General features: G+C 38.6%; 1 protein-coding gene across 1 annotated transcript in view; it reads left to right on the forward strand.

The window, feature by feature from the left end:
- NFKB1 (nuclear factor of kappa light polypeptide gene enhancer in B-cells 1) overlaps positions 1 to 14,619 on the forward strand; it is a 150,628-nt gene that overhangs the window by 107,670 nt on the left and 28,339 nt on the right. The window contains 3 exon segments of the mRNA XM_006893113.1: positions 3,079 to 3,170; positions 5,469 to 5,607; positions 13,560 to 13,703. Of these exon segments, the coding sequence (XP_006893175.1) occupies positions 3,079 to 3,170; positions 5,469 to 5,607; positions 13,560 to 13,703 (375 nt within the window).

Here is a 14,619-nt window from a genome sequence, read left to right on the forward strand (position 1 = left end):
GTAAAAGTTGGTAGAAATCATCTATTTCTTCTTCTTTGGCTCTGGTTGTTGGTGCATATATCTGAATGATAGTGGTATTTACTGGACTTCCTTGTAAGCGTATAGATATAATCCTGTCACTCATGATGTTGTACTTTAAGATGGATCTAGAAAGTACTTTTTTTACTATAAAGGCAACCCCATTTTTCCTTGTCTTTTCATCTCCAGAGAAATATATCATATGGTCATATCTTTTTGTGCTTTATTGCCTATGCACAGGTATTTGACTGTGTGGCTGGCATTGAGAAGAATGGGAGTCCCACACCACTTAATTGTGCTGTGTGAAAACCTATACCTGGACTAAAGGCTGTTGTGTGAACACTGTATGGTTTAAAATAAGGAAAGCCGGTTGTCAGGGTTGTATTCTTTCTATATACCTATTTTATCTGTATACTGAGCAACTTATTCAGGAAGCTGCACTCTGAAGAGGAATGTAGCATCTGGATTGAAGGAAGACTCACCAAGAGCCTGCATTATGTAGTTGACAGCCTTGCTTGCTGAAAGTAAGAAGAATTTGAAGTACTTGTTGTAAAAGATCAAGAAACGCAGCCTACAATATAGATTGCATCTCATTGTCAAGAAAGCAAAGATTCTCACCACTGGACCAATAGATAACATCATGGTGGATGGAAAAGAGATTCAAACTGTCAGCAACTTCATCTTACTTGGATCCACAGTTAACACCCTTGGTACCAGCAGTCAGGAAATCAGGAGATGTATTGCGGGAGAAGGATGAGCAATCTCCTCCTATGTGATTAACTGCCTTTGAAAACCTGTCAGAGGGTTAGCTATGGATTGGTTCCAACTCTGTGGTACACAACAACATCATTGCACTAGGAAAGTCTACGGTTAGGGACCTCTCCAAATTATTGAGGAGTAATGCTATCAGCTTGAAGACTAAGGTGCAGCTGATTGAGGCAGTAATTTTTCTCAAAACTTGCTATACATCTAAAAGCTGGACAATGAATAGGGATGACCAGAAGAATTGACACCTTTGAGCTATGGTGTTGGAGAAGAGCATTGACCATCTCTTGGACTGCCAAAGAACAAACAAATAAGTCTTGGAAAGGGTACAGCTGGAATGCTTTTTGGAGGCAAGAATGATCAGGGTTCACCTTACACACTTCGGCCATGTTGTTAGGAGGGGCTATTCCTTGGAGCGTGTCATGATGCTTGAAGAGTGGAGATTCGTTGATGATGAGAAAGACCCTTAACCAGGTAGATTGCCATGATGACTGCCACAGTGGGCTCTAATGTGTCGGGAAATATGAGGATGGCACAGGATAGAGCAGGGTTCAGGTCTGTTGTTCATAAGATCGCTATGAGGCATACTTGACTCAATGGTACATAACAACAGCAGCAACAACATAGTATACAAAGGATCTCTGGTGAATAGTGGTAAAATATTGTGCTACCAACCCCAAGACCAGTGGTTCGAATGGATGCACCAACTGCTCCATGGGAGAGTGACGGGGAGTCTCCTCTCATGTGATTTACAGCATTTACAGCCTATGAAAATCTGCTAGAGGGACAGCCACAAATCAGTTCCAACTCAATAGCACATAACAATAACCACAAGAAGTCATATATGAAGAAAACAAAATGTTCTTAAAAGTATAGGGAGACAAGAAAAGACCATGCATGTCAGAAGAGACTCTGAAACCTGATCTTGAAAATAGAGAAGCTATTGAAATCAATTATGTCAAAGAAGAGCAGAATCTTTCAAAGTACAACTCAGGAAGACAAAAACCCTAACCACTGGACCAATAAACAATATCAGAATAACTGGAGAAAAGATTGAAATTGTTGATTATTTCACTTTACTCAACACCAGTGAAATCAGAAGTTAAGAAAGGAAACAAGGTATTGGACTGAGCAAAGATTCTTTTTAAATGCTAAAGTATATGAATGCCAGCTTAAAGAGCAAGGTGCATCTGACCCAAGTCATGGTATTTCCTCTTGCTTCACATGCATGTGAAAATTTGATGGCGATTAAGGAATTCCAAAAAAGAATTGATGCCTTTGAATTGTAGTTTTGGCCACGAGTATTGAATATACATACCGTGAACTGCCAAAAACCAAACAGCGGTGCCTTGGAAGAGGTGTCTTCAGGGTTACATTAGAAGCAGAGATAGTGAGACTTTGTTCACGTGTTTTGGGCATGTTATTAGGGGGAAACAGTCCCTGGAGAAGACAACATACTTGGAAAAGTAGAGATCAAAAAAAGAGAGGAAAATGTCCCATGAGATATAGTGGCTTAATTCAGTGACTTCATCCATAAGCACAACAGAGATGTGAAGATGACACTTGATCGGACGGGTTTTGTTCTGTTGTAAGTAGCTTTGGTATGAGTCAGAGCCACTTGACAGCTCTAACTACAGCGTCTTGAATTGAGAAACTGATATTCCTCATTGTTCTTCACATTTCTCAAGAGTGAATTGATTTAGGGGTGGAGAAGTGAGAACATCAGATTCTTATTAAGAAAAAGTTCAGATTGAATAGTTAAATCTAGCATTATTTCAATACTGCATAATGCAGAACAGGACTGATATGAGGGTTGGGGGAAACTAAGAAAAGAGGGGATAAATAGTACACAGCATTGAAACAGACGAGGACGAGAACTGTATAAAAGGAATATATGATTAGGTATTATTGACATAAGAGTCCAGAATAAGAGTTACATAGTAAAGTGGGCGGGGGCAGGGGCGTGGATGACTATATAACAATGAAAGAACTTTCTTGCCACAGAAGAAAGCGAACTGGGGGGAAGGGGGATAGGGAGGAAAATGTGCAACAATGAATGAATGGAAATCCAAGTTCTTTTTAAACTAGCTGCTCCACAAAAAATTAGAAACAGCCTCTTCTTTTTAAGATGTTGAACACCAGAAACTTGGCATTTTTCTGGTTCTGTGTTGTAACAGGAAGAGACTGCTGCCATTTTTCTGACTCAGGCCCCCATAAGTGTGAATCGACTTGATGGTGTTGAGTTTGGGATTTGGTTGTAAATGTTATTACTCTGTGAATTCCATTTATTTGCAGATGACATACAGATTCGATTTTATGAAGAGGAGGAAAATGGTGGCGTGTGGGAAGGATTTGGAGATTTTTCCCCCACAGACGTTCATAGACAGGTAAGTGGACACAAATGGTGATGATGGCTTTATACTTGATGCCTTATTGAGACTCATTACTTAGTTTATATATATGCAATAAGAAACATTTAAATAAATTTCAGGGAGCACTGGTGGCCTAGTGGCAAGAATCTATGCTGCAATCCCGAAGGCGTGTGGTTTGCGTCCACCAGCTGCTGTCAGAGACGGATGGGAGATCTCCTCCTGTACAATTAACTGCCTCTGAAAACCCCCACCAGGGGGTCAGCTATGGGTCAGTTCCAACTTGAAACATCAACAAACAGCAGCAGCAAAATAACCATTTCCCTTTCAGGGGAAAAGTACTTCTTAAAACGCATAAGTTTTCCAGAACACTGGTTACCTAATTATAAAATTACGGGCAAGGATCTGTTAGCATTGGCTCTGAGAGGCAAGGAATTTTATCTGAGTATACAGTCTCCTGAACTTCATACAGTGAACTATAATACAGTGTCCCTCAGATTGAAAATATTTTAACTGTACTGCTGTGGTAACTATGGTGGCACTTGTTAGAAGGTTATTTAAGGAGACAGGTTGAAATGTGGAATCATCCATTGAGGCTAACATCATCCTGATCAATTATGATTTCCTGGTTACAACTGAGTATGTGCATATGATGTGAAAATTTTTTGCCTCTACTTAATGATTACCCAATTCCCTTTTCAAAGGTTATGGAGACATATTACCCACATGAAAAAGAAGAAAATTTTACAGAAAAGTTAAACATAAAATCCAAATGTTCACTGATACGTGGCTAGTTATGTACCTTATGGTATATTGATGTACTAGAATATTATGCCGTTAATAAAATACTTATGGTAGATTGATAAACTGGAATAATAGTAGATTGATATATTGGAATATTATACAGTTGATAAAGTAATGAAGATCATATGAGCTAGTGTGGAAATAGGGCGCTTTGGTGGCCTAGTGAGTAAGAAGCTATACTGCCAGTTCAAGGGTAGGCAATTCAAATACACCAGCTTCTCTGCAGGGCAAAGATGAACAGTCTCCTCCTGTGTGATTTACAGTTTCTGAAAACCCACTGGAAGGTCTGTTATGACTTGATTCAGACTCAGTGGCATCGAGTTTGAGTTTTGAATATTGAAATAAAATACAGTGTTGAAGTGAAAAGAAAACACTCAGTGTAATAAATAGCAAATGAATGTGAAAAATGATTCTGTATTCTCCATGTTCATATTGTAAATACATACAAAAATTTTAAGGCATCTTGGTGGCACATTATTAAACACTCAGCTCCTAATCAGCAGGTTGACAATTTGAGCCCATTAACCTTCAGTGGCATCATGAGATTAAGACCTGATAGTCTGTTGCCATAAAGATTACTAGGAAAGCCTACAGATCGATTCTGTATTGTCATGCAGGGCTACTGTGAGCGAGAGTCAACCAGACTGTACCCAATACCAACAAAGAAACTCCGAAACAAATAATAATGCATAACAGAATAAATGCATAGCAAAGAATTGTGTGGATGAGGTCAGAGATGACAAGAAGTTTCATTGGTGGCACAGTAATTAAAGCATGTAGTTGCTTACCCTAAAGTCAGTGATGTCGTCTGCATCCCTAAAGAACCCAATAGTTTGTAAATCCTATACAGTTCTACTCTGTTCTACAAGTTTACTGTGAGCTGGAGTTGACCTGATGTCTCTGCGTAATGGTTTGACTATTACCTATTCTTTTACGTTTTACAAAGTCTCAATCTCTCTAAATATATTACATATTCAAAAACTGGAAAAAACTTTTCTCTCACCGTCAAGAAATTAATAGTCCAGAAGTGTATCTTAGAAACTTATTACAGAACACCTGCATATGCCTCGAGCCTTGACCATCAAAATACAGCTAACCTTTTTAACTATCCTGCTGATCGATTACCCTATTATTTCCCTTGCCCTTATCTCTTCCACAACCATTCTTTCTGATACTGCTGTTAATAGTGTTAGAGACTTTTGAAGTTGAGTTGCAAAGGAAAAAAAAGTATATGAAATGTATTTGATTTACATAATATTTTTTACTAGAAGACACTTGAACTATTAGACAAATGAAGCAATAAGAATGTTAAGTGCATTTACAGCATCTTGGTTTTCTCTGAGAGTTTAATAAAATCGTGAATATGTAAGTCTGAGTTTAGAACTCTCTTGGATGCTATGTTTTAGTAAACTGTGTCTAAACATTGAGCAGAAGGAGAAACGAAGGAGAGGGTTTTATGAGTATATGATAATTATAGCCCTTCCTCAATCCATGTATCTTTGTATCCTGCAGTTTGCCATTGTCTTCAAAACCCCAAAGTATAAAGATGTCAACATTACAAAACCAGCCTCTGTGTTCGTCCAGCTCCGAAGGAAATCTGACTTGGAAACCAGTGAGCCAAAACCTTTCCTCTACTACCCTGAAATTAAAGGTAACTTGGTTGTTTAAACTCTTGTGTTTGTTCCAGTAAGAAGACAAGTTGATTAGAAAAGATCACTTTGTCATTTCCAATAACACTCAATTAAATCCAGCCTCTTGAAATCATGTTTCCGTGAGATTTCCAAAGAGCATGTTTGAGATTAAGAGTGTTGACACATATTGGAGAATTTAAAATTTGTTGAGTAACTGCAAATTCAGACAGTTGCGATCCAAAGATCTGTCTTGGTGTTTAGGAAGAAGCAGGCCACTCTGTCAGCCAGCCTCAGGCATTTAAGCAGAAAACCTAGCCACTACAGATCTGTAAAAATTAATAAGGCACTGTTGTTTTCCTTCACAAAGGACATTTCTATAAGGGAAAATTGTAGTCCCTTGAAATGATTGTCATACAAAGTATGATTTTGATAAATGCCAAAAGGGAAGCATCCAGAAGTGAGGATGCCAAGGCCAGAGCCACTGACTCAAATCTTAGAAAAATTGGAGAGCATTCAGAAGAAGTGAGCATCCTGAACCCCAAGATGGAGTAGTGAATGCTGAGTCAGGCAAGTAGGCCAAGGTCAGGGTGTGGAGCACTTTGAGCACAACTGTTAGATTTGAATGGATTCCAGAGAGGCCTGTGTGTTTGGAAAGATAGCTCTGACTTCCTTCTATTGGCACAGAAGATAACATCTGGGAAACAGTGAGTCACACGATCTGCAACTCATGTCACGAAATAAAATGTGTATCAGTTGTTAAGTGGAAAATAATTTGCTCTGTAAACTTTTACCCACAGCACAATAAAATGTTCAAGTAATGATGAAATTATACTAGCAAGGATTCAAATGAAAAATTATGAGATTAGTAAAAGGATAGATCATAGGGATAATAGGAGGAGGTGGTTTCAGGACAGTTCAGTGATGGTGTCAAGAGGACTTGGGTACTTGGGGTAGGAGGTAAAGGAGAAATTTAGAAATTGTAGATGGTTCAAGTATTTCAAGCTTAGAAAGCTTGTGCCATGATTGATGAAAGGGACAAGGAAGCAAGGGTGGATTTTGGTAGGGGGAAAAGGCAGCTTGATTTAAAATGTTACTTCTTAGATAGCTGTGAGAAAGTGTGACTTTTAACAATGGATCATTCCTTCTTGTGCTCCTCCACCCACTGCAGTCACACACATTATCTTACTGCCTGATTTCATATTCTTAATTATTTTTATATGTAAAAGCCTTATATACTGATAAATAATTTATCAGCATGTAAAAAGATAATTTTATGTGTCTGTTGTCTGTCTCCTTCTCTCCTCAACAAACTGCTCATTGCTGTTAAGTAAAAAATGACTTATCACTGTCTGTCCAGCAAATTCTCAGGGGCTACATATCAATGACAGGAGAGGAATTGCCTCCCTTTTTCCTGTAGAGCACCTGGTGGACGCGAACCACCAAAGAGTTGCCACCTTTGGGTTGTCAGTGTAACTCCTTATGGACCAGGCTATCAGAGCTCCTAACTAGACTAGAAGTAACTTCCTGTAGGGTACAGATTTGGTCTTTGGTTTTTATCCTGAAGAGACTGAATAGAGCACTAGAATACCAAGAAGCCAAAGCAAAGGGAAGAAATCAAGATATTAAATAGATGAACAGAAGGTTTCAAAGGGCAATGCGGGAAGACCAAGTAAAGTATTATAATGAAATGTGCAAAGAGCTGGAGTCGGAAAATCAAAGAGGCTGAACTCGCTCAGCATTTCTTAAGCTCAAGGAACTGAAGAAAAAAAAAATCAAGCCTCGAGTTGCAATACTCAAGGATGCTTTGGGTAGAATATTAAATGATCCAGGAAGCATTAAAAGAAGATACATAGAATTTACAGAGTCATTGTACCAAAAGGAATTGGTGGAAACAGAAAAATTTCATTAAACAACATATGAACAAGAGCTTGTGGTGATGAAGGAAGAAGTTCAAGCTGCTCTGAAGGAATTGGCAAAAAACAAAGCCCCAAGAATTTATGGCATACCAATTGACATATTCCCTGGATATCCTCACCAAGTTGTGCCAAGAGATCTGGGGGACAACCACCTGGGCAACTGACTGGAAGAGATCAATATTTGTTCCCATTCCAAAGAAAGGTATTCTGGCAGTGTGGAAATTATTGAACAGTATCATTGATATCACATGCAAGCAAGATTCTGCTGAAGATAATCCAAAAATGACTGGAGAAGCACATCACCAAAGAACTACCTGAAGTGCAGGCTGGCTTTAGAAGGGGTCGTGGTACTAGGGATATTGTAGCTAACGTTAGATAGATCTTGGCTGAAAGCAGAGAATACCAGAGGAATGTCTTATCTGTGTCATTGACTATGCAAAGGCATTTGACTGTATGGACTACAACACACTGTGGCTAACTGAGAAGAATGGGAATCCCAGAACACTTGACTGTGCTTATGTGAAACCTATAGTTGGACCAGGAGGCACTCATCAGAACAGAGCAAGGGGACACTGCATGGTTCAAAATTGGCAAGGGTGTATGCCAGAGATGTGTCTTCTCTCCATAACTTTTCAATCTATATGCAGAACAGATTGTTTAGGAGCCTGGGCTCTAGGAGGAGAAATGTGGCATCAGAATTGGAGGAAGACTCATCAATAATCTGCGTTATGCGGATGACACAACTCTGCTTGCTGAAACTGAGGAGGACCTGAAGCACTTGCTACAGAATGCCAAGGACTGCAGCCTTCAATGTGGATTGAAACTCAACACCAAGAAGACAAAGATTCTCACTACTAGGCCAATTGACAGCATCATGATAGATGGTGAAGAGATTGAGATTTCACTGCTTTAGTTTGCTTGGCTCCACAATCAATTCTCTTGTCACCAGCATCCAGGAAATGGAAAGACATATTGCATTGATAAAGTTTATTGTCAGAGACCTCTCCAAAGTACTGAAGAGCAACGATGTCAGTCTGGAGACTAAGGTGTGCCTGATACAGTCCATGGTCTTTGCAATCACTTGCTATGCATCAGAGAGCTGGACAATGGCTAGGAATGATAGAAGGAGAATTGTTGCCTTTGAGCTGTGGTGTTGAAGAAAAGTATTGAATATACCATGGACTGCTAAGAGAACAAACAAGATTTGACCTGGAGAGGGTGAAACCAAGCTACTCTTTGGAGGCAAGATTCTGAAGCTTTGTCTGACATACTTTCTACATGTTACAAGGTGGCACCAGTCCTTTGAGAGGGACATCATGCTTGGGAGGGTGGAGGGAGAGTACAGGAAAGGAAGAACCTCGATGAGATGGATTGATTCAATGACTGGGGTAAAGGGGGTCGGTGTGTTGGAGACAGTGAGTTTGGCACAGGATAGAGCAGGGTTTAGGGCTGTTGTATATAGGATTGCTATGAGTTGCAGGTGACTCAGTGACACATAATAACTATAACATGCCCTCAACATCAAGAAGAGTAGGTGACAGGCACATAGTAGATGCTTGTTAAATGTTTGTGAACTGACTTACTGATCAGCTAATTAAAGTACTGTCATTATTGTCAAGATTGGTATTAAATTTATATGCCCTCAAGTAAAGCATAAGACATAGAAATAAAACATTCTCTTCCCATTGTACTGAATCAACCAGCTCCAACTTCTGTGCCCTGTATGAATATTGACATCATGCACATTATGTTTTATACATTTATTCATATACATTGTGTTTTATTTAATGAATTACTAATTTCCCCTCCACCTTCTGACCCCTTTCCCTCCCCACTACCCCTTCCCCTTTCTTTACATTTATACATATCTTGTTTCTGTTGCTTATTGTAATACTCATATTGCTCTTTTCTGTTGTTGTTTACTACTAGTTTATTTACAAAATTCAAATACATTGTTTTCAAGAAAAAATTCTTTCACTTTCCCTCACCCCCACCCATCAAATTGTACAACCCCTTCCAGAAGCCTCAGGCCCACCTGTGGCTCAGTCCCCAGGCCTTCGCTCTGGGCAGCCTGGGTATTAAAAGATACCATGGTTGGAAAAAAAAAAAAAAAATTGTACAACCCCATGATTAGTCCTCCCCTTCTCCTGCACATTCTCAACCCTCTGCTTCCAAAAGAATGAGCTGCTTTTAAGAAGGCACATGCACAGAGAAAGGTAATAGCAACTGAGAGTTTATCTCAAGTCACGATTATAAAAAGAAACAAATACTATGGAAAGTTTCTCAAAAGTGATAACTAATATAATAGAAAGATCACTCAACTTAGGGTTTTATCTCCACTCTGCCCTGATCACTGACAAATAATTTGACCATCCTGGTTCATTTCCTCTTCTGTAAAAAGCAGACCTTACAGTGAATGTCGACTGAGGCTCCTTCTAGAATAGGTTGATATTCCCTGGCAGAGGGAAACAAACCACAGAAGAAATGAACCAAGTGTGAGAATCATCATGTTCCATTCTATGGAGATTCAGATGGTAGGCTCTTTCATAAAGTTCACCATGCAGAATTTTGTTATTAATGTCTTGTTGTTGAAATCCAACTTGCTGTAGGATAATTAATACTTGGAAAATTGGCCCTTAAAAAATGAAATTTTACAGTAAGGTAGAACCAGTGCTTATATCAATGCTTATAAAAAAAATTGAATGCATGCCCATGTTTATTGCTGCTTTGTTCACAATAGCAAAGAGCTGGAAACAACCCAAGTGCCCATCAACAAATTAATGGATAGAGAAGCTCTGGTATATTCACACAATGGAATACTATGCAGCAGTGAAAAACAAGGAACTCATGAGATACTATGCAAAATGGATGACCCTGGAGGACATTATGCTGACTGAAATATCTCAGTCACAGAAGAACAAATACTGCATAGGGTCACTGTTGTAAAATAGGACTGACATCAGGGTTGAGGGAGGACAGAAAAGGAGGGGAGAAATTATGTATATTGAATTGAAACAGATGAGAGAGAGAACTGTTCATAAGGGATATATGAATAGGTATTCTTGTTATTATAGAAATCCAGAGTGAAGGTTGAATAGTGAAGTGGACTTGGGAGGGATTGCATAACTATGAAAGAGTTTTTCTTTTTCTTTTCAAGGAAAAGAGTAAATTGAGGGGGAGGGGATGGGCAGGGAGAAAAGTGCAACAGTGAATGACTAGAAACCCTAAGTCTCTGTAAACTTTCATTAAAATTAATAAAAAAAAAATGAAAGCATAGAAAATGTTGAATAGATTCTCCTAGAAGGTAGGTCAATAGATAGTATTTATTTCTGAAGATGAATTTATTGTCTGCTTCCCTTAGGCACATTGCATAATTTCTACAATGAATGAATATTCTACGTGAGATTGTTGATGTTGTTAGGTACCAACAAGTCGACAGCAATTCGTAAGGACCATATGAACAACAGATCTGAGCCTTCCTCACAATCTCTGATAAGTCCAAGCCCATTGTTACGGTCACCATGTCAATACATCTTGTTGAGGGTCTTCCTCCTTTCTCTAGCTCTCCAACCTTTCTCAGCATGATGTCTTTTTCTAAGGACTGGCCCCTCTTGACCAAATTCCCAAAGTATGTGAGATCAGCAGTTTATAAAATGAGTAAAGAGCTCAGCTAGGTAAGGTAAAGATGGTGGGAAAGTTTTATTAATGTGTCTAAAATCCTTTGTTAATGTTTCTTCATTTTGAAGTCACTCATTTCTAATAAAAACATACTCTTCTCAAAATTGACCCACTTTGACTTTTGCCACCTGGTGAGTCTAGACTTGATCAGTTTTTAAATGCGTTGTCAAAGTTCAGTTACCCTACTTTCCCCTGTTCATCTTTCAACTGAAGATAGATGATTATAAGATAATCAGTAAGCAGCAGAGTCACAGCCTTCTGTCTAACCCTGAGATGACGGAAACAAGCACAAAATTACAAATAAGGAAGATCTTTCTGAATATAACCAGTGGCAAAACCTGACACTGAAAATCAAAAACAAGACAGTTGTTAACTACTGGACTTCTGGTTAAAATAAAAAAAGATAAAACACCACCATATTGGCTATTCCTTTATTTAAAAACAAACTAACAAAAAAACTCTGTTGCACCTTCTGGTATAAGGAAGGGAAGAGGGAAGAAAAAGTAAGTAAAGAAAAGGGCGAAGTAGGAAGAAACAGAACACCCACAGAGGCCGAGATAGAACTAAGAAGGAATAGAGAGTACAGATAGTGAGAAGTGAAGAGAAATGACAGCAGAAGAAAGCAGCAGTCACATGAGAATGAGAGAAGAATGTCTAAGTAGCATCCAACCTAGACAGTCAAAACTCTCACATTACATCACTGTATTTTATACCCAAGTGCTGTTTTGGGCTTTCCGCTTCCCATCAGTCACCAAAGGCTACAGATTCCTCTTTACTGTGTTTCTGGGCTTCATGTATTATCATAATTAATACTAAGGAATGAGTCCCATTACATCTCTGCCTCTCAATTTGACCGTATTTTAAGTGATACTGAGGAATGGAAGCACAGATACAATGTGATGGGGCTCATTCCTTAGGATTCACTATTGTAATAAGTGAAACACAGTGAAGAGGAATCTGAAACCTTAGATGACAGATGAGATGTTGGAAGCTGAGAGGTGAATTGATACAGTGACTGCATCAGTGGTCTTAAGCACAGCAGAAACTGTGAGGATGACACAGGTTTAGACAAGTTCCATTATGTTATGCATAGAGTCATTATCATTTGGAGAGATGGCAGTGAACCAGTGGTCTCTGGGTGGTGGAAATGGCTTGCACTTGACTGCTAACCTAAAGGTCGGTGGTTCAAACCGTGCCAACAATACTACAGAGACAGGTCTGGTGGTCTGCTTCCATGAAGATTATCCTATAAAACCCTATAAATAATACAAGAAAACCCTATAAAATAGTTCTTTGTAACAAATTGAGTCGCCTTGAGTAGATATCAACATGGTGGAAACTAATAACAGCAGCATTCCCCAGTGATAGAGAAATCTTCTGACGCACAACTTTACAAACGTCATTCTTCTCTTCAGACACATTCAGTGTAAGTTATATCGCTTAACTTCATATTCTGGGTATTCCAGTGTGACCCAAATCAGGTTATCTCTTCAAAGCTTTCACTGTGGCCAAACTGATCTATCATTGTCCTCTTCAGCGCACTGTGCACACTCTGCCGTTCATTACTTTGATTCTTCTAGCTACATTTCTCAGCACATCCTCCCTTTTCCCCTGGAGAATATGAAGTTGATCCCAGGAAACTTCATCCTGCACCTCTTTAGAAACCTTTCCCTGAACTCTGTGGATGCTGGTCTTTACCATGAATTTAATATAGTGTTATAGTATCTTTTTCATAAAACCTTCAAGTCAGAAGGCCTTTGACAACAAAACCATCCTGCTGCTTTCTTCTCCCCAGCAAACTAACTGTAAAGTAGTTCAAATCAGATGGCTTTTGACTGACAGATGGTGACCTCAGAGTTTTCAGTGACTGATTTCTTGGATCTTCTGGCTCTTCCCCCCCTCCCCCCCCCAGGCATATTGGCATAGTCAAACCTAAACTTTCATTCAGCAGCAGAGTATGTTAAATAGTTGCACCACGCCACCAAGAGACTCCTACTTTGTTCATTGTAAATGAACAATAAATGTTAATTGTTTAGAAATAGTTGATGTCTAAAACCAAATAAAAATAGTATTTTCATATTCAATAGTTTACTTTTTTATGTACGGTGTGGTCTCTCATTTATGTTAGAAACTTTGCAACATAGCCATTGCAGAAAGGACTTGGGTGTGTGCAGTTCTGTGGTCTCTCAAGCTAGTTCTCAGTCTGGTTACCCACTGGAATAACTACGAAACTTCTTGAAATTTGTTGTCTCTTCCCCCTTACATGTTTAAAAATATCATTAGAATCAATATTCTTTCTGTGGCTAGTCATAGAACTGAATTAATCTTTTCTGCTCTGGTTTCTCTTCCTTTTTGGCCTGACTTCTCTTCACATACAGACAAAGAGGAAGTGCAGAGGAAACGGCAGAAGCTGATGCCCAATTTTTCGGACAGTTTTGGTGGCGGGAGTGGAGCTGGTGCTGGAGGTGGAGGCATGTTTGGAAGTGGCAGTGGAGGAGGTGGTACCGGAAGTGCTGGCCCCGGTAAGAATAAAATCTACTTTCTAAAACGTTCCCATACTGGAAAGGATACATTTTCTTTTCTGAGGTTTATTGGCATGTTCAGATTGAGTGACAAGTGCATTATTAAATATGATATATGAAATTATAGTTCCCAACAAATGTGCATGTGTGTGTGTGTGTGTGTGTGTGTGTGTGTGTGTGTGATGTACCATCTAGTCAGAACCAACCCATAGCTGACACTCCAAAAAGGCAGAAACGCATAGTGGCTTTTTTTATATTTTCAAAATATAGGTATTTAATTTTACAATATACACCTAACAAGGGAAAAGAAAAGGTTATCTATAGCTAGCTTTCTCCTTTACTTTGTTTTTAGTGTCTCTGGTTTTGCTGATTTTTCTTTTTTTATTTACTTGTTTTGAGTTTCTGTACTGTTTTTGCATAGTTGTCTTGGTGCTTTCTGGAAACATGAAAAATACCTGTTCATATAGTTCACATTGTAGAAATTTGAAAATACATAAAATCTTACCACCCCAAGATTAACCACTTCCAAATTTTTGTTCATTATCAATACTAATATGTTTATCTATTTCCTTGTGCACAACTGTGGTCATTATTGTTTATAATATTTTAGTCTGTTTCTTTGTATTAACTATTACTTTTTCTCATTGTACCATGATTGTACATAGAGTTATATATGCTACTTTTACGTTATATGTTAACAAATGCATGTCCTCTTCATGGTTCAAACTTTATGTATATTTATTGCCTCATAATATTTCGGGTGAACAAACCATAGTATAACCTACCTGAATGTTATTTTTTGGATAAAATATTCTAAATGTCTTCACCTCCATAGAGTATCTTTTCTTTCGTATTCTTTTTTATAAATTAATCTGAATTTATTGTGTCAAAGAGTATGATTTCTACTGTTAGCTAC

Source organism: Elephantulus edwardii, unplaced genomic scaffold (assembly GCF_000299155.1).
Source record: "Elephantulus edwardii isolate Elephantulus edwardi_28Jun2011 unplaced genomic scaffold, EleEdw1.0 scaffold00122, whole genome shotgun sequence".
Classification (NCBI taxonomy): Eukaryota; Metazoa; Chordata; class Mammalia; order Macroscelidea; family Macroscelididae; genus Elephantulus; species Elephantulus edwardii.